Source organism: Sarcophilus harrisii, chromosome 3 (assembly GCF_902635505.1).
Source record: "Sarcophilus harrisii chromosome 3, mSarHar1.11, whole genome shotgun sequence".
NCBI classification, from domain to species: Eukaryota; Metazoa; Chordata; class Mammalia; order Dasyuromorphia; family Dasyuridae; genus Sarcophilus; species Sarcophilus harrisii.
This window is the reverse complement of record NC_045428.1, coordinates 584,052,460-584,073,885: the sequence shown is the minus strand read 5'-3', so window position 1 is coordinate 584,073,885 and position 21,426 is coordinate 584,052,460. Positions and strand designations below refer to the sequence as shown.

At 39.3% G+C, this 21,426-nt stretch overlaps 1 protein-coding gene across 3 annotated transcripts in view; it reads right to left on the bottom strand.

Moving 5' to 3' along the window:
• Window positions 1-21,426, bottom strand: part of MMEL1 (membrane metalloendopeptidase like 1) — a 63,790-nt gene that overhangs the window by 23,963 nt on the left and 18,401 nt on the right. For all 3 annotated transcript variants that reach the window (XM_031962983.1, XM_012545635.2, XM_031962982.1), the window contains 9 exons: window positions 20,215-20,274; window positions 11,475-11,636; window positions 10,468-10,548; window positions 8,188-8,283; window positions 5,724-5,842; window positions 4,536-4,601; window positions 3,326-3,460; window positions 2,337-2,426; window positions 313-470 (listed from right to left, as the gene is read on the bottom strand). In XM_031962983.1, coding sequence (XP_031818843.1) covers window positions 313-470; window positions 2,337-2,426; window positions 3,326-3,460; window positions 4,536-4,601; window positions 5,724-5,842; window positions 8,188-8,283; window positions 10,468-10,548; window positions 11,475-11,636; window positions 20,215-20,274 — 967 coding nt within the window. The remainder of the gene's footprint in view (window positions 1-312; window positions 471-2,336; window positions 2,427-3,325; window positions 3,461-4,535; window positions 4,602-5,723; window positions 5,843-8,187; window positions 8,284-10,467; window positions 10,549-11,474; window positions 11,637-20,214; window positions 20,275-21,426) is intronic.

Genomic DNA, 21,426 nt, shown 5'->3' with positions numbered 1-21,426 from the left:
CTGAAATTTCACCAAAAGAAACCAGGCTTTTTCACAGATGGAAACACGACTTTCTGGGAGGGATGGTACATTAAGTCTTATCAGTCATTTATACCTTAGTGTGAATGAACACATTGGCTCCTTTCCTGGGAGCAGGTTTTGATGGAAATGTTGGTATTGGAAATCTAAGGCACTGGATTCTTGAGAAGTAGGGTGGAGAGGATACCAAAGAAGAAGGAAAATAAAACAGCAAGGGGAGGCTGAGACTGGTGAACTCAAATATTCAAAGCCATCAGAGTTATGTTGCTGAGGTCTGGCCATGCCCAATCTCACCTGGCTGGGTACTTTCTGATGATTTTTTGAAGATTCTGGAGGTAAGGCACTCCATATACCACCACCTCCTCATTCTCCAGGACGTTAATGTTGACGGAGGCCATGATAATTTGTATAAAGACAGTCCAGTTGAAATTCTGTGAGAAAGGGTCACATACCTGGTATGGTGTAATGGGGGAAAAAAGCACTGGCATTAGAGGACCTGGGTTAAAATCTTCCTAATACATAGATCCACTATACAGTAGACACTTAATAAATGTTGCATTGTTAATCTTGGACAAGTCCCTTCCCTTCTATGGCCGTAACTTTCTTCATATGCAAAATGAGGAACTCACAGTTAGATCCTATTCCAAATCCTGCTTCAATGAATGAAGTACCTATAATGTGTCAGGTTCTGTGCTAAGTATTAGGAAAACAAGGACAAACTAGGCGAGTCCCTGCTTTCAAGTTATTTATAATCTACTGAGCATGAACATATAATAGCAAATTCTAATCCCCACAAGGGCAAGAGCTTTAAAGTTTTTGTTGTGGTATTCATGCATTTATTAAGCACCTACTGTGTTCCAGGAACTATCTTAAGTGCTGGAGATAAAAATAGTCCTTGCCTTCAAGAGGCTTACAGTTCAGTAGAGGAGATACCCATGGGGATAACTATGTGTGAACAAGCAAAAGATCTAATACATTGGGGGCAATCTCAGAGGGAAGGGACTAAGATTCAGGAGAGCTGGGAATGGTTTCTTACAGAAGTAGGGACAGGACTTTGGCTGAGATCTTAAGGAAGCCAAAGAAGTTAGGAGGAAGGGGGGGTGGGGGAAAGGGAGAAATTCAGCTATGGGGGCAGCCTTCTGCTGCTGATGTTAAGAGATGATGTCAGAGAAGACCTGAAAAGGAAGGAAGGGTCCAGGTAGTGAAGGGTTTTAAAGGGCAAATGGAGGATTTTATAATTGATCCTATAGGCAATAGGGAGCTCCTGGAATTTCTTGAGTAGAGATGAACTGGAGAGGGACTTGAGGCAGACAGGCCCACCAGCAACTATTGTGATAATTCATTTGTGAGTTGATGAGGATCTGCACCAAGATGGTGGAAAGATCTGAGAAGGAAAGGAGGAGTACTGAAGAAATGTTGCAGAGGTAGAATGAAGGAACTTTTTAATGGGCTGATGAGATGATAATGGGATTAGAATGAGGAGGAAAATGGTATAGTCTCCACAGGAAAGAGGAAAGATTTAGTTCAGATTTAGACATGTTGAGGTACAGATTTCTATGGGATAGGATTTCCAACTGGTCTGTCTGACCGTGGCCCAGTGCCTTCTGCCTCTATCCATAATTAGACAAAGAGACAGGCAGATATCTAGGTTGAGATGTTCAATAAACCTTTGGCAATGTGAGACTGGAGGTCAGGAATGAGATTAGGGATAGATAAGTAAATCTCAGAATCAATTTCACAGAATATAAGAGCTCATGAGATCACCAAGTGAAAAATATAAAGGGAGAAAAGAAGAGGATACAGAATAGAGTCTTAGGGTACCCACAGTTAATGGGCAAAGACTCAGCAAATGAGACTGAGGAGAGGTCAAAATGGTAAAAGAACCAGGGGTGTCATGAAAACAAAGAGAAAAAAGAGTATCAAAGGAAGAGGGTGATCAGCAATGTCAAAGACTGTGGAGAGACCAAGAAGGAGGGGGATAGGAGGGGGATTGGGAAAAGGCCACTCCACTGGATTTGGCAATTAGGAGATCATTGATAACTATAGAGAAATAAATGTTAGTTGAATGATAAGGTCAAAAGCCAGACTGGAGAAAGATAAGAAAAGAATGAGAGGGAAAGAACACAGTGGGTGCTCAATAAATGAATGATGAATTGATTGAATTACATACAAAGAACCTTCTATTCTCCACCTGAAGATATTGTTGCTGCTGTTGTTTCCTGTTGGTGTAAGTCTGGCCACCGTCATCCCTGGTCAGACAAAGCTCCAGACAAACAGAAAGACAGAGTAATGAGAAACTGAGAAAATTGTACAATTACCTTGAATGAAAAGGTATTCTGGAGTTGAGATATGTTCATTCTGTGATATAGGAGAGTGACATCATGTCTTTCCTCTTGAGGTGAAGTGGCCTAGAGGGAAGATTTAAAGATGGATCACTAATGATGGGAACAATGTCTTAAAACTATCTAGGTCTACATACTCAAGAAGCCACAGGTCAAAATATCTATGCTTTCTACTTGTTCCCCCTAAATAATCCCATGATCCTCAGGGAAATTTAAGTCAAGCATTGGATCTGACACAGAAAAAGTGATTGATAAAATGCTTATTGGTTGATTAATTAAACTCTGGCCACTAACAAATGCCAAATGGTATCACTTCTGAGGAAGCTGTGTAGTAGTAATAATGGAAAGAATACTGACTCTTAAGTCTGACGTCCTGGGTTTAAATGTCACCTTTGTTATTTCTTATGTGATCTTGCCTAAATGACACCCATTTTTTCATCTATCAAATGAAGGGATTAGACCAAATGGCCTCTAAGTTCCTTCTTACTCTTGATCAAAGTTCCTATTAGAGCTTAGGAAGGGACCTTAGATGTCATCTAGCCCAATTCTCTTAATTTATAGAAGAGTAAACTGAGGTCCAAAGAAGTGGCTTGCCTAAGGTCACTTAAGTAGTCTATCGCAAAGCCTGACTTCCAATCAGACCTATAATCCTCTAATATTCTTCCTTCATCTCCCATGAATTTTGCTTTTTCTATCACCAAAGCCAGATCCCATACAAAGATTTTTCCTAGCTATTCTTTAGGTCTATGCTCTTCTTCCTCCTATCTACTTCCTGCCTTCCCCGACCTCCTTCAAGTCTCAGCTAAAGACCTGCCTTCTACAAAGCCAGACGTGCTTAATTCCCTCTGAGACTACTTCTAATTTATCCCATCTATAGTCCCCCTGTGGGCTACAACAGTACCTGGACCACAGATAATACTTAATAAAAGCTGTTTGTTCTCCTGGACCTTAATGTTGTTACTCACATTGGCAAGTTCAGTTTCAAATTTCATCACCAGCAACATCTCATTCTCCACAAACTCATCATCTTTGGTGAAATTCAGATCAGCCCGAATCATCTTAGCTACACTAATCATAAACTGGAAGTATTCTTTCCGGACCTGGGGTAAAGAGGAGACAAAAGCAGCTCAGGAGAGAGATAGGAGCAGAGGGCCAGAGATGCTCAATCCCTGCTTATGACCAGGTCTGGTTTTTTGCACCTATCCCCAAGGCACTCAGGTCCACCAGCTTAAGGAAGTACAGAACTCCTAAGAGGACATTTAAGGAGATCCCAGGATTTAGATCTGGAAGGAACCTTAAAAGATCAGGTTTCCCACTCTACTCATTTTACAAAAGAAGAAACTGAGTCTCAGAAAGAGGTGGGGTGGGGTCAAGGGCACAGTGATTATAGGGAGCAGAGTCAGGTTTAGATCCTAGGGTCTGACTGCATCCAGGACTCTTTCCACTCCATCCTACCCAAGATGTCTAAGTCAACTTAGAGCTAAAAGAGACTTTTGAAATGCTGTCTTCCTACTCTCTCATTTTATAGAGGAGGAAGTGGAGGTCCAGAGAAGGTAAAATGACTTGCCTAAATCATACCACTTATAAGTGGAAAAGATCAGAATTCAGGTCCTTTGATTCTAAATTCAGGGCCTTTTCATTATGTATCACTGCCTTTTCATGAAAGACCCTTAGATACAAACTGTTCTGAACCTTTTACTTTCAGAAGGGGAAGAAATAAAATTCAGAGAGATCATCTCATCCTGCCTCCCAGCTGGTAAGGAAGAACTTTTAAAATCATCCCCAGCCAGGAACGGAAAGTTTACTTTGTATCAGGGATCCAAATCACTAATTCACTCATGTATTTTATTCGGGGACTCTTCTTATGAATAAAGGAACTTCTGGTTATTAGCAGTCACATATTTATAGATGTGGGCAGGGAGAGGGGTAAAAGAGGTGGAAATAAATGCATTGGGAGATTGGGATAGGCTGGAAGGAGGAGAGAGAATTGGATGCAAATGTTCCCTGTTTCACAATTGGACTGAGGACTTCCTTGTGGTACAGAAATCACTGGCCAACTGGCAGATGGGAAGGAAGATGTGTGTGTGTTTGTGTGCGGGAGGAGGTTCATTCTCTTAACCTCTTCATGCATCCCCCACCCCGCCCAGGCATCCCTTGATGAAAGAGTGCACTGACCCTTTGGTAGTTGCCACTGTTGAAGTAGTAGTCTCTGGAAGGCATGCCCAGTGATGGCTGGTCAATCTGCAGACCAAGTACAGAATGAGATGTGAAGGGGAAGGCCAAGAGAAGCACAACTCCAACTCCTATCACCCACAGCTGAAGGTTATATTTGCATGTGATCACAGAGTAGGAGAGTAGAGGGGAGGAGAGTACTTAATTCAATCCCTCTACCGCCCAAAATAAAGGGGGCAGCTCTCTTTGGCACATGTATGCTATCTATGCAATAACCTAATCAATGAAGGGATGGCTTGCTTTGGGGCAAATTCAGGATATTAGTAATAATAATGATAAGTTATAACAAATGGCATTTATCTAGCACTTTCAGGCTTGTGAAACTATACATATATTTAGTCCTCAAAATTACCCTGAGATGTAAGAACTATAACAGACAAAAAAAAAAAAAAAACAAAAAACTGAGGCAGATAGCAATTAAGATCCTTGCCCAGGACCACACATATAAGGCTGGATTTGAACTCAGATCCTTCTGACTTCAAGTCTGAATGAGACAACAAGAATACAGTGTGTTTTGCAAACTTTAATGCCCTTTATAATTACTGGCTTCTCCTTATGCAGAGGAAACCAATTAGCAAATGAATAAAATGCATTTCTCTTTAACTTTCTGTTGCCACTACTAATTGTACTGGCTGACCTTTAGTAAATAAAAGCATGTTTGGCTTCCTGTGACTCATAGTTTTTCAGAGTTTAAAGCTATGTCCCTCATGTCTTCCTGAGGGCTAATTTATGTAATGCAACTTGGAAATCAGAAACAGATTTGGCCATAGGAGATTCATCTCTAAAACACATCTATTTCTTAATTAAGGGAATTAAGCTGTGAATCTAGCACATGGCCCCCATAAGAAGATCATTCCCTTGTGCCCAGTAGACTGATTCTCCTACTTTTTTCCAGATTCCTATAACTGATATCTTGAACCCACATTCAAATGGAACATCAGAGATTCAGATCTGTCCTCCAGTGGATTTCTCCTTGTCTATTATCTTTACTAGATGGTGAGTTGGATATTTCTCTGGGAGGCCAAATTCCCACACCAATGACAAGGAGTTGTGGTAGGGTATTCCACTGCCCACAGCCAGCTAAGGATCTTTCCCTCTTAACTGAGTTGAGGGACCAGGTGCACCACTTACATAGATGATGTGACTTCTGGAGTCTCGGTCATCGTTCCAAACAAACATGTCAATGAGGAGCCGTTTGTTGAATTGGGAGTTCATCATTGACAGCTTCTCTTCCATGACCCAAAAGGGTTCTAGGAATTTGAATTCATAGAATGTTACAAGTAGGAAGGACCTTAGAGCATATGATGTCAGAACTGAAAGGGATCCTAGAACTGAAAATGTCAAAGCTAAAATGAACATTAGAACAGAGAATGAAGGAGCTGGGAGGGAACTTAGAACCTCAAATGTTATACCTGTGAGGAAGCTTAAACAATCTTAGAGTGGGAACAGTTTCTAAAACAGAGAATATCCAGAACTGGACAGGATCTTACAACATAGAATGCTAGACATGGGAAAACTTAGAAGAAAATGACAGAGAATGGAGGGATTCTTAGGATATAGGATGTTAGATCCAGGGAAGGGGCTTGAGAGCTTTGAATATTAGAATCAAAAAGCCCATTACAATTTGAAATGTCAGGATTGGGCAGAGAATTTCATACTTGGAAGGGTCTTTAGACTCTAAATGTCATGGGCTTGGAGCACAGATTTTTAACCTTTTTTGTGATTTGAACCCCTTTGGCAGCCTGGTGAAGCTTATGAACCTTTTCTTAGAATTGTGTTTTTAAATACATAAGATCACAGAAGAAACCAGTTATGCTGAAATAAAGATTTCATTTTCTCCCATTCAATTTCACACGAATCTGAAATCTAGCCATAAGAGTCCCTACTTTAGATAATCTAGTCCAAAGTCTTCATTTTAAAGACTGGGGAACTGAAGCTCAGAAAAGGAAAATGATTCTTAAGAGTTCACATGTCTGGGGGAATAGCTTTGTCTTAGGAAAAAACCATCTATTGATGCTGCTTTGACAGTTCATTTTTAATAGGACAGAGGTCTGCCTCAAGGTTCTGAGAGATGCAGTTACTGAAAAAATTCTAAAATGGTAACTGCTTAAAGGCACATGAAAAGGTGTAGAACATTGGAGTTAATCGAACATTATGTTTCTGTGATTTTCATATAAAGAACTAAACAAATAAGAAAATATATAGTGAATAACTAGGCAAATGTGATTGCCAGAATCAGTCTAGTAAATAGTATGGGGAAAATAGAATTTACCTGAAGAGAGAGAGAAGGTGAGGGTATAGTTAGAACCATAAACTATAGTATGGTTATTCTTGGAAATGGCCCAGATATTGACCAAAGAAAATTAGGAAGAAGTGAAAGAATAAATTTTAGACCTGGCTTAAAGAGAGGCCATAATTCTTTCTCTGTATTGGGATTTATAGAATAAACTAATTGGCCAGTGAAGGGCTGGAGATCTCTCTATTGTTAAGTACTAAGTAGTGGAGAAAGGCTAAAAAAAGAAAAAAAGAAAAAGAAAAAAAAGGAAAAAAATATAAAAATTCTGCTTTTGGTTATATACCTGGCAGCTGAGGAATAAAGAAAATGTATGCTATTCTTTATTATGGTTAATTGTGGAGAAGAATAGAAAAGAGATGAGGATTACACTGAAGTCATTTCTCTACATTGTTATTATAGAGTGATAAAGAGAAGCCAAGCTCAGCATGGATCAGCTTAACCTAACTTGGTGGTGCAAGCATATGTTCGACACTGAGCTGATACTCATCAAGGAATTTTTATGAACAATTCCTGGGATAGGAAGAAGACAACAAAGAGGCTTTTCACTTTTTATTTTTACTTTTACTTATTGTAAGCACATATTATGCTTGCAATTTCCCTGTAGAGCAGAGAAAGAATGGATAGAAACATGTTTTTGTTTTACTTTGCTTTTGCCTCCGGCTAATTAGGGAACTAGAATACAATTCTAGTGACTAGGATCCATTCCCCTTCAGCAGGCAGGGCTGGGGAAAACCTCAAAAATCTCCATTATTTTCATAGACATAGGATATGTGTCCTAGATGACAGCCTGAGGAGAAAGATGGGGTAGGATTCATCTCTGCTACATCGCATCTGGGCCCAAATCCTGGGAGTATTTCCTCTGGCTGTTGGAAGAATTAGGATGTGCGGGGAGAGGCAGACCTCAGCCAGAGTCTGGTGCTATCTTATTCTTCAGAGTTTATTCTCAAATACTTCTATCACTTGTTGGTTCTTACAAATCATTTCACATAGATTATTTCATTTTATCCTCATAAAATCCCTGGAAAATAGGTTATACAAACATTATTCTTCCCATTTCATAGATGACAAAACTGAGGACTATAGAAAAGAGGTAAGGACTGGAATCCAAGTCCCTGGACTTTATGCCTTTTCATGGATTCATACACTTTCCTTTTACCTTACGAAGAATGTTTTGGTCACAGGGCCACTCCTCTTTTCCTCCCAATCTCCCTTCTTTCCCAGCTCCTGAGGTTCATAGTGCAAGAGAGCACAAGAAAAGACTCTGCTGGTGGGAGGGCAAGAAGACAGAGACTCACATACCTCTGACTTCCTTCCAGTTGTCAGTAGCCACTGGCCAGTCTCCCACAATTTCTAAGATCTTTAACAGCGGCTTAGAGTCCCGTGATTCAATCAGACCTGAAAAAGGAAATAGTGATACACACCCAAACACCTAGGAACTCTAAGGGCACAGGCCCAGCCAGAAACCACACACACACACAATCACACTCCATATCCATAGAAATATCCTTCCAAACATACATCACTGCCAAGTGTGGCAACTAGTGTGCAAGATAGTAAAAACAAGAATACTTAACAGATATAGAAATACAAAAATACATAGAAACACATAATCAAATAAGATACTATTTGTAAAATGCTTAGGACAATATCTAGAATACAGTAGGTATTTAATAAGTGCTTATTCTTACCTCTTATTCTCATATTACACATCCCATACAAAATGTTATATAGATGATACAGCACATACAAATACAATATAAACACACCCCAACACACAACAGTTTTAGAAATATATACAAACCAACTCAGAATCGGGGACAAATCAATGAGTTATCTATAAGCACTTATTAAGTACTTCTCAGGCATTAGATTAAATATTATGGGTACATTTGGGCAAAAATATAGTCCCTGCCCTCAATGAGCTCACAGTTTAATGAGGGCAACAACATCAAAATGACTAAATATAAGGAAGGTGGTGGAAGGCAGCTTTGAGAGGATGGCTCAAGTTCTGAGTGCCCAAAGTGGTTTTTGAGCTGAGGCTGAAGAAAACCAGGTATCTTGGGAAGCAAAGGTAAGGAGACAGGGCATTCCAGGCACAGGGGACAGTAACTATAAAGTCATGGAGGTGGGAAATGGTAATTAGAAGCAGGAGATAGGCAATATAGCTTGTTTAGTTTGCATTTAAGCAACTAGAAAGATCAGAAGGGGCCAGGCTATATAGAGATTTAAAAGTCAAATGGGATTTTCTATTTTAAAACTTCTTAAATTGTGGTTTGCGACTCCATATGGGTCATATAACTAAATGTGGAAAAAACTTGGCAAGGGTAAAAGATATGAAATGTTCCACCAAGATTTAAATCTTTACGTAAAAATAAAAAGCGCATCCACCTCATTAATATGAAAATTTATTTTCACCTTTAATAAGTGATAAGATTATTTGCATACCAAAGAATTGTTTTAAAATAAATTTATGAATTATTCTCAATATTTGATATTTATTTTATATACGTAGGGTCAAGTAAAAATTTTTCAGGCAAAAAGAGGTGGTGAGTGGAAAAAAGTTTAAGAAGCCCTGATCTATTTGAGATAATAGGGAGCCACTGGAGTTTCTAGAAAGCCACACAACACAATGCAGAAATAGACTAGATCATCGCAGAAATACATGGCACCCAGCATCGATACATACAATACAGTCAAAAAGAAACACACAGCATGGCCTAGATACATGAATGGGGTGGACACAATCAAGGCACATATGGAAATGCAACATAGTCATACATATAGACACACACATAGCCCAGATACATAGAAGCAAACATAAACCCCAGGGGAGACATCCAGAAGCATCCTTGCTACAATGGAGACATACAGCCTAGACATCAAATACACAGAAACACCTACACACAGAGAGACAACCCTAAACTCTTCCTCCCTCTTCCCTCCCTCCCCCCCTCACCATTCCTCTCTTGCATACACCCACTGTTTTCCTGGGTTTTCCTTTCATCTGACTCACTCCATAATTGCCAGAGATAAACCTTGCCAGGGCTATTTTCTCAGGCATTGAAGTTTATAAAGAGCTTTGCACAATCTCATTTGATCCTCACAATGGCTTCAAAAGATAGGCGATACAAGTATAATTGACCCCATATTACCGAAGAAAACATTACTGCATGATCATATAGCTAAAACTCAAACCTGGCTCTCCAGTCTGGTTTCCCTTTCCCTAGCCCAAGCTGCCCCTGAAATAATATTCACTTAGATGCAGTCACATTTGACCTCTGTTGCTCAGAGGCTGTGTCTGGTGCCTTCAGTGGGAGTAGCAGGGGATGCTGTCCAGAGCCTGTGAATACCTTTTCCCCAGCTGTAATTTCCAATGCCTTGTGGTCCCAGATACTAGCAGACCTAACCATTAGGTGGTGGAGTAAGAAGGGGTAAGCTGTCTCTCTCATATTATAGTATCAGCTCTTGGCTGTGCCAGTCTAGACATTGTTGACCATCCCTTCTACCTACTTCTCAACTTCTTCCCCAGCCCTAGGATAATCCCAGACCCAAAGCACAGAAAAGTCAGACATTGCTTACTTTCATTCATGCAGGAACTATAGAGCGTCTTTGCTTTTTGAATGGCATTCCGGTCTCCCTCTTTGGGGGTCTCCAGCACACCTGGGGCAGAAGGGAGAGCACAGCTGGATGGGGGCCTTAGGAGGAGACAACAGAGAACCCTGGTCACTTCTGCCTGTGATAGGCAGCAGAGGCAGGAGTGGGCTATTCCTTGAGCTCAGGAAAGCAAGAGTGATAGTGGAAGAGGTTAAAGAAAGCCTGTCATCCAGAAAAATCATATCTTTCCAGTCTTTACAAATTTGGGGGATGATAGGTGTGGAATGGTGTCTATACTGTCAGAATCAGCTAATGTGCTGGTTAGTTTTGCTGAACTAACTTTTGGGACCTCTCTTTTTCTTTTTCTTTCTTTTATCTTTTTTTTTTAAACAAGAAATAGCTTCTAGGACAGGGAAGTAGAGAGCGGCCTATTAAGAAAAAAAAAGAAATAATGTAGGGACAGAGGTATCAATAAAATAAAACTAAAACCTATCCTCTCCAGTCAAATCCAGATCCCTGCTGATAGACACATCAGATAGTTGCCAGAGCGGTAAGCTGGTCTTGTCTATTGACATTATGAGGACAGAGAGAGCACAGGGTGACAGCAGGCTTCACTTCTGTGTGAGAAAGGAGCATCTGCTTGTCTTTGAAAATCTCCTCTCTCCCAACTGTGGGGAATTGAGGGGGAACTTTAGCCTGATGTTCATTTATATCAGATCTTAGGAGCTAGAAGCATTAGAGACTTAGTGATCATTGAGTCCATATGTCACTAAGTAGTAGGGTGATTGGGTGATTTGGGGTAATTAATTTCATCTGTCTGGATCTCTGTTTCCTCAGTTGTAAAATAAGGGAAATAGATGCCTCCCAGTGTCTTTTCAACTCTAGATATATTATCTACATTTCATTCCCTCCCTAACACAAAGTCACTTGTTACTATGGGACTTCCTGCTACCATGAGCCCAAGGTGTGACTCCTCCCCTTCCATTCCTCACCTTTGAGTATGATTTCCAGTTCATCCCGCAGGTTATCAAAGATGCTGTATCGGGAACTGCTCTCAGGAATCACATGGCGGTTAATCCAGCCTCCACAAGCATACTGGTAAAAGTCATTACAAGGCTCGCTGGTGGGGTCCATGTTCTGGATGATCCTAGAAGCTGAACACCACAATATCAGCTATTTGAGAAGATGGGGATTTGGGAATACAAGACTGAGAGCTGAAAGGGTCTTGACTCTAACCCCAACGAGTACTCAAACACTTAAGATCAGGTCAAAAGGAAGTTCCCCTTGGAAGGGCATTTTCCATCTCCACCTTTTCTCCTGTGCCATGATCAGGTAAAAGAAATGTGTGAGATGGATGAACGGTTGTGTATAATATAAGTCCCAAGAGGCTGTTTTATTTCTTTGGTTAATTGAACACTCATGGAAGACAACCAAAATTTCTGGGTTAAACAGAAAATGGTTTTAACCTTATTAATAACTATTATTTCTATACTGCTTTAAGATTTACAAAGTATTTTGCATATATTATCTCATTTGAATCTCACAACACATTTATGCAAAATGTGTTCTCCCCATTTTATGGATGAAGAAACCAAAGTTGAGGAAAGTTCAATAATTTTCCCAGTTAGTTGATGAGAGTAGAGAAGTTAGATTTGAAAAGAAAACAATTCAATGATTTCAGGGAGTATCTTTGGCTCAGACCAAATCTACCACCTTTTCTAATCAATCAATAACCAATTAACAAGTGAGTGTGGATTAACAAATGTTTATTTAAGCAATTCCAAAACTGAATTTCACTTTCTCAGTCTTTAGCACTCATTGTGAATAAGGAGGATTTTCTTTTAGAATAATGGTCCTGCAGCATCCCCAGTAAGGAAGCACACCTGACTACAGGGGTTGCTGGGGATGAAAACCATTTAAGAAAGATTCTCATCCGTTCTTATAAAGGAAAGAGGTAGTGGGTGGGGTGCACCTGGAATCAGGAGTGGGTCAGGTTGGGACAAATTCTATCTTTGATACTTATTAGCTGTGTGATCCCTTTCAAAACTGGAACCCTCTGAAACTCAGTTTCCTCATTTGTGAATTGGGAGGGCAAAGCTAGATGGCATTAGGGACTAGATTTCAACTCTCAATGTGTTGTTAAATGCTACAAATATGGAATATATATGTATATATTAATATATGTATATATACACATATAAACTGTTGGATGAATGGAAGTTGGTAAACAGCTTGCCCAGGGTCACACAATTGGGGAATATATAGGATGTGGATTGAGTCAAATGATACACACCTGAAACCCTTGAAAATTTTATTTTAAAACCTAACTCCTCCTCCCTCATCAGTTTCTCTTGTCATTTCCCCTCAAAGCACATGCCCATGTTCCATGTTGTCTTTCCCTGTAGAATGTAAATATACATATGCATATTTATGTGCATATGTGTATATGTATGCATTCATTCACTTTACATACAGAGGAAGAGAAAGAGAGAGAGAAAGAGAAAGGAAGAGGAGAAGAGAGGAGAATTTTTTTTTCTGGTTAATGACTGTTTTGTCTTTCATTTCCTATTATTGAAGATATCTTTTGTGGGGTTTTAAAATTTTTATTTTTTGTTTTGTTTGTTTTTTCTCCTAACCTCATCCTTTGAACTTTCCCTCATGACAAAGGTGAGGACATCATTTTAACATTATCAAGTGACAAAATAGCCAAGTCTTACTACATCAATAATGATAGAATGGTATGATAGACTGAGATAGGCAAAGGATGCCAGGGGATCCCATCATGTCATTTCACAGTTGAAAAAACTGAGGTTAAGAGAGTTCAGGGGACTTGCTCAGAGTCTGACAGCTAATTAATGTTAAAGACAGGATCTGATGCACTCCTGATTCCAGGTGCAGCCTGCTATCCATTATGCCTTCCCTTGCCCTACTCCACCGACACCCAACCTCTCTCCTGAGATTTCCCATGATCTTATGAAAATCTCCCCCAAATGATTTTATCCCAGGCAGCCACTAGGATCAAGTCTACTTCCTTCCTGGGGATGCTACAGGTCCATTGTTCCAAATGAAAATCCTCATTATATTGAATGAAACACAGAGACAGAGAAAGTGAAACTCAGTACTTAGTACCTGCTTAATAAACCCTTGTTGATCAATTGGTTGGGAAGCAAGGAAGAAAACAAGCACTCATTACGTGCTTACTATGTATTGGCAGTGGATTAAGCACTTTTAAAATATCAAATCCTCCCAATAGTTCCAGGAGGGACAGTTATTGCTATTATTTATATTATTGCTATTTTTATCCTTATTTTAATGTTGAGAAAACTGAGGCAGGAAGTTGGTAAATAGCTTGCCCAGGGCCACACAATTGGGGACTATATGGGATGTGGATTGAGTCTAGTGATACATACCTGAAACCCTTGAAAATTTTATTTTAAAACCTAATTCCTCCTCCCTCATCAGTTTCTCTTGTCATTTCCCCTCAAAGCACATGTGCATGTATGTGTTCCATGTTGTCTTTCCCTGTAGAATGTAAATTCTTTGAGATTAGGTACTGCTTCATTTTTCTCTCTCTACTTCTAATGTCTAGAACAATATTTTGTTTACAGTTGGTGCTTAATTAATGCTTGTTAATTTTGATCGGTTGTGTGTGAGTAACTGGAGGTCCTGCTACAGATCTCACTGGTGTCCTCAACATGTTGACCAGGTGAACTCCAAATGAGTACGATTTATCCTTCCTGATGAGCACAGAAACAATGCTAACTAACCCCTGGACTGAGTAGTTTATTTTCCACCATGGAGAGGAATCTAGAAGCTGCCTTACAGCTTCTTCTTTTCCTGATACTTGGGATTTCTGTCAGGCAGTTGGACTTGTTCCAGGTCTTGTGCTAAGTGCTAAGAGTACAAAAAAGGCAAAAACATGCTCCCTCCTTTCAAGGAGCTCTTATTTTAATGAGAGGAGATAATATGCTGGCAAATAGGTACATACAAAGTCAATGTAGAATAGGTGACAGGTATCTCAGAGGGGTAGATTAGCAATGAGCTAGTCATGAAATTTCATAGAATTTTCTTCTATTGTTCTGAAACTTCACAAATCATAGCTCTTGAGACTGAAGAGACCTCAGAGGCCATCTGGTCCACCCCCTTTAACTTTACAGAGGAGGAAACTGAGGCAAGGGAGGTTGCTCAAAGTCATCAAAGGCAGAATTTGAACCCAAGGAAACTTCACTGTATCCCACTCTCAACCTTGTCCAAATGTGATGCTTTCATCTTAGATAATCTTTTGCTTGTTTCTAGAAAAGGTAGCTAACTGTCCCCAACATTTCTGCCAAGGCACTTGGATCACATTTCCAAATTATTCAGAAAATGCTAGTTGGTGATATACAGATGCAGTGTTTTGGAAAATGAGGGGAAGAAAAAAGCAGATCAAGAAATAATCAAGGTGGCACAGTGTATAGAGAACTGGCCCTGAAATCAGGAGGACCTGAGTTCAAATCTAGCCTCAGTGACTTGACCCTTACTAGCTGTGTGATCCTGAGCAAGCCACTTAACCCTGAGTGCCTCACAAGGGAAAAAAATTAATAATGGAAAACACATGTGCTCCATTGGAATCTTTGTAATATCATGAGAAAACATCTTGAGAAAAATATCTTGAATGCCCACCATCTTGCTGTCAAACGTATGCAAAGATATGGACAAGAGTTGCCCAGTATGGACAGGCCTGAATGGACTGTGGTCTGGATCACCGGAGGGAACTTCTAAATCAATGAAATCACAACTTCATTGGAAATTATTGATAAACTAGAAAGTGTCTAGCTGAAGGTTAGTCAAGATGGTAGTCTTGGAAAACTTCCATGTGAGAATGATGAAAGGAATTGAGGATGTTTACCCTGGAGAAGAGAAGGCTTGGGCCACACCTGAGGACTATCTTCAAATCATATGGAAAAGAAGATGAAGAATAATCAGTGGGAAGCAAAAAGAAACTTCATCACTCAGCTCCAGGCCACCTCGATGGTTGTTCCCCATGCCAGAAACACTCTCTTTCTTCAGATTCACAGACTGACTTCTTTGACTTCTAAGTCTCAACTGAAATCCAGTCTTTTGCAGGGAGCCTAATCTAATCCTTCTTAATTTTAGTGCCTTCCCTCTCTTAATTATTTCTTTTGATCTTGTAGATAACTTGGTATGTATTTGTATGTTGTCTCTCTTATCGTAAACTCCATAAAGGCAGGGATTGTCCTTTGCCTCTTTTTGTATCCATAGTGCTTTGCACAATATCTGGCAAATAGTAGGTTTTTAATAAATGTTCATCAGATTGATTGATTGGAAGTTTCCTTGGCCAAAGATAGAAGTAACCCATTGAAACTGGGTGCTAAATTGCAGCCACATTATGACACGCTGCCTCTAGTTCAACCCCTCATTTCCTAGATGAGGAAATTGAAACTTGAGATAGCAATCTGTATGTTGTCGGCTCTGAACAGATGTTTGTTAATTGAATGAAATCATCTTTCCTTCCCCACTCATCCTCTAAGCTTCCCTGTTTCTGTTGAAGTCATCATTATTGTCAGTCCTAGGCAGCTGGCAGTTCAGTGGAGAAAGCATTAGGCCTGGAGTCAGGAACATCTCAGTTCAAATCTGCACTCAGGAACTTAACAGTATGATCCTAGACAAGTACCTCAGTTTCCTCATCTGCAAAATAAAGGGGATGGACTAGACGACATCCAAAATCTCTTCTAGCTCCGAGCCTATGATTCTAAGTCATTCTTAACTTCTCTTTTCCCCTTTCCCCATCCATTACCATATCTTGTCAGTTGCTAAATCTCAGCTACAATATCCCTCACATCCACCACTTTCTTTCCATTTATCAACCCAGTTTTGGGCTAATATCTCTTTTCTTCTATATTGTTAATAGTCAGTTACCTAATAAATTGTTCTCCCTGCCTCTAAGTCACTCGTTTCTCAGATCCATCTCATACAGAGCTGCTGAAATGACTTTTCAAGAATATATCTGATGCTGTCATTCCCTTGTTCACAAATCATCTTGGGCTCCCTGTTGTCTCCACAATAAAATACCAATTTCTCATCAGGGCTTCCTGGACACTCTGCACTCTGGGATCAACCTGCTTTTCAAGGTTTATTTCATTTTTCTACTTTTTATGAATTTCACCTTCAATCCAACCGAATCTAATCCAATCAATTCAACAAGTATTTTTAATTGCCTGTTGTATGCAAGACACTGTGCTTGATATTCTAGCAAAATTAGACTAGTATAGTCTAACTTTGACATTTCATTTCCTTCCTCCAGATATTGTACACACACTACCTCCCATGCCTGCAATGGTCTACCTTGTCATCTTTACCTCTCAGAATCCTTGAGCCTTCAAGGCTCAGATTATGTGCTATTTCTAACAATTTTTTTTTTTTTTTTACTGAACCTCAGTAGTTTTTTTCTCTCCTCTCTATGCCCCTCCCTCTCTTTCATTCCATCCTCTCCCTCTCTCTCCTCTCTCCTTTTCTTTCCATCCTCCTCTTCCATTTTCTTTGCTTCCTCCTCCTCCTCCTCCTTTTTCTCCTCTCTTTCCTAAGAATAGCTTGAATTATCCGTTTTTATGACCCCTTCTCAAACATAATTTAAACTCTTTGAAAGTAGAAAATTTCCACAAAACAAGATTAAAAAGGAAATACAAAGCTGGGGGTAGGGGGTGGGGGGGAATGACACCCAGTGTTGCTCATAAAGGTCTCATCTCTAAAATATATAAAGAACTATGTCAATTTTATAAGAATACAAGTCATTCCACAATTGATAAAAGGTCAAAGGATATGAATAGACAATTTTCAGATGAACAAATTAAGACCATCTATAGTCATATGAAAAAATGCTCTAACTATTGAATTACAGAAATGCAAATTAAAACAACTCTGAGGTACAACCGCATACCTCTCATATTATAGGAAAAGATTATAATAATTGTTGGAGGGAATGTGGGAAAACTGGGACACTAACACATTGTTGGTGGAGTTGTGAAATGATCCAACTATTCTGAAGAGCAATCTGGAACTATGTCCAAAGGGCTATAAAACTGTACATATCCTTTGATTCAGCAGTACCATTGCTGTATCTGTATCCTAGGAAAATCATAAAGGAAAAAAAAAGGACCCACATCTGCAAAAGTGTTTGTAGGAGCTTTTTTTTGTAGTGACAAAGAATTGGAAAATGAGTAAATGCCCATCAACTAGGGAATGGCTGAATAAATTATGGACTATTAATGTTATGGAATATTATTGGTCCATAAAATGATGAACAAGCTAATTTTGGAAAGGCCTGAAAAGATTTCTATATACTGAGCAAAACAAGCAGAACCAGGAATACATTGAATACAATAACAAGAAGATTGTATAATGATCAACAATGAAAGATTTGGTTCTTCTCAGCATTTCAGTAATCCAAAACAATCTCAATAAACTTTGGATAGAAAACACCATCTGCATCTAAAGAGAGAACTATAGAGGCTGAATGTAAATCAATACATATTTTGTTCACTATTTTTAAATTTTTCTTCTGTTTTGTTTTTCCTTTCATTTTCCCCTTTTGTTCTTATTTTTCTCTTCCAATATGATTCATAAATGTGTGAAATTAACTGAGTGAAGACATTCTCATAGGAATATAGCCTTAAACTATTGCCTTTAATTTTGATTTGAGACTTTATAATGACAAATAGAGCTATAGCTAAAAGTTGCAAATGTTTGTCCCCTTCTGTTTCCCATCACTCTTAGCATTTAAGTACTTCTTTTAAAGGTAATGATAGGCTTTGAATGCTCTTTTGCAAAGATATCTGCTTGTATTGCACTTCTGTAGGAAAATTTAAATTAAGAGCTTATTATTATTGACTTGTATTATTTTATTTCTGGGTAATATTTCCTTCATTAAAATGTAATCTTGTGCTCCCCCAAACAATGGGAGAAAAGCCCAGGCAAGGATGGGAGCTTCTGCATTTAAGTTATTTAATCTTGTATTTTGCAGCTTTTACTTTGCACTCCTTTTGCTGACAAATACCTTGTCAGATGGGAGATACCCTTTCTCACAAGATCATAATAAACCCTTTGTGCTTCTTCTTACTCTGAGAGTCTCTGATTGTTTTTGTGGTCAATACTGTCCCACACAATAAAGAAATTGTGTTTTTTTAAAAAATGAATATACATGTATAGCAAGAAAAAAAGCAAGCAATTTTTAAAAAAGGAAAGTAGAAATTTCTTTTTTTATTTTTGTATACTAGCATTTAGAGCACTATCTGGCACATACTAAGTGCTTAAAAATGTGCATGTGAATTTAACAAAATGGCTGGGCAACAATGTGTTAAAATGGAAAGAGGGTTTTTCTAGATTAAGAAAAACCACCAAACTGGGAGTTAAGATATGAACTACACTGACTTCCACACAACAGTTACTAATCTTAGTGAAGCAATGGAAGCTTAGTCTAGGAGAGTACATGCAAGGCCTAATGCATTGTAAATTGCAGGCCCAGGATTTGAGCCTAGGTTTTTTTGACTCCTAGTCTGATTTTTTTTTCCCCCTCCATTGAGCCAGTCAGGTCCTAAGCTTTTTCTGTAATCAAGCAACAATCAATAAACACTTATTAATTATTCATTGATTCATTTGCTCATTCTTCCCTCTCTTTTCATACATCCTGTATGGTCCAACTAAAGCCATAATGAATAATACATGGGCCTACCATGAGGAAGGAGTTCACTAGGGGTACACATAGCTCCTGAGGCCATCCATCCATCCATTCATCCAAGAAGCCTAAACTGTATTGGTGGAAATCACATGTACATATAAAAGTATACAAAATCACTAGGATTTGGCACTCTTTTATAGGCTTGACTAATTTTGAGGGACAACACTAGCTGCTGAAAAGATTCCATGTAGAAGGTGATGCTTAAGCTGAGTTTTAAAGGAAACTGAGGTCTCAGACACTTAACACTTCCTGACTATATGACCCTGGGCAAGTCACTTAATCCCAATTGCCTCAGCAAAAAAGAATTTGAGATTTTAAGAAGCAGAGATGAAAAGTGAAGAACATCCCAGGCATAGGAGATTGCTTTGTCAAAAACATGATTAGTAATATGAAGTGCTGTATATACAGATCATCCAAAGGACAATTTGGCTAGATCATAAGGGGAATAATACATAACAAGAAAATTAGCTTGGGACCAAATGCCAATTGCATGAGTTCCCATTTGATCCTAGGAGCATGCTTTTAGAACATGGCAATGACATGTTCAGAACTATACTTCAGTAGTGATATGGAAGATGAATTGGAGAGGGCAAAGACTTGAGAAAGGGAGACCAATCAATAACTTAATGCAGTTGTCCAGATTAGAGATGATAAATGCAATTGTTCAGGTTAGTGTTGAACTGGTTTGGAGAGGTCAAGTTATAGGAATCTGTGGGGGAGCCAAGGCAGCCAGCCACCTAGCCCAGGAACTTTGTCAGCTCAGTAGCCAATCACCCTCCTTCCAAGCTCTGATTTTATCTTTAACTGAGATGGATGGTAACACATCCCTAGGTTGAAGTCTCTTCTAAGGCCAGGGGAATATGGCTTCACTGGAGGAGTGGAGATCTACTCACCAGTGATATTCACAGTGATCTCTTCTATATGGTTGATTTTGCAGACATGAGTCAGGCTTAGTTTTAATCCCTTTTTGGGGGAGACAGAGGGCGATATTTACTTACCTGCTATCACGCAGCCAGGATGGACACAGATTTTTCCAAAACTGGTAGCAATTGTGGGGTCTGTAAGAGGTAAATAGGAAAAAAAATAAACTTATGAAAACAGGATATTCTCCTGGAAAAGGACAAAGTTGTTACCAAAGGGCAGCCTGAGGGGAAGGAGGATAAGGAGAGGATCATAGATGTCAAACTGAAAGAGGCTTCTGAAAGCATCTATTTCCACCTCCTCCTTTTACAAATGAGGAAATAGAGTCTCAGAGATGAAAAGTGACTTGTCCAGCTAATGTCAGAATTGGGATTTGAACCCAGTTCTTCAGAACTATTAATTCACTCTCTCAAGGGCCCCTCCATTTTGCTTTGCTGATGTTACCAGGCTACCAGGGGTATTGATGATGGCAACATAGATATCTGTCTGATTCACTAAAAGCCAGGAAAGACTCCATATAGAGGCTGATAGTCCTGCCCAGGGAATACTGTCAATTGATTTTTCTTTGGAAAGATTTAAGAGGATAAACAGAAGTCAATTAGAACAGTCTGGACTTATGAGACTTCAGCAGAGTTTGTTCTCACACTTCCCCTCCTTGACTTCATCACACTTGTCTGAAGTCTTGGCATTTCTTCTGGAATTTTGCCTTTGCTTAGACTGTGCTCTACCCTTTGGAAATTTCTCTTCCCTCTCTTTTCACACATCCTGTATGACCCAGCTAAAGCCATAATGAGTAATAAATGTGCCTACCACTGAGGAAGGAGCTCAGGAGGGGTACATATAACTCCTGAAGCCAGAGGGCCAGGAAGTTACCTTTTAGCTGCTTCTTATCTTAACTCTACTTGTTAACAAGGCAGTAATCTCAGTTGTTTCTATGCTTTGAGGATCAACAGTATTATTAATATCCCCTTTAAATTTCAACATTATAAGTCAAAATCCCTTTTGCCTTGCCTTAGTTAATGTTTTGGTTTATTTTCCTCCCATGGAGCTTTCCCGTTAGATCTTCTGTGCTCTAAAGTCTTAAGTGTTCTTATGGTGAAAGTCACACAGTCTAATATAGACATTACAATTCAGGATAAAGACCAGCAGCTGTGTCCGTTTCACCTGCTGCCTTTTCAGTTTTGTGTCCAAGTTGAGCACTTACATGACAACCAAAGGGCACTACAGGGCTAATAAAAATCTCACTTGAACTCTTGAAAATCTTGCTAAATGGAGCTCCTGGAACAATT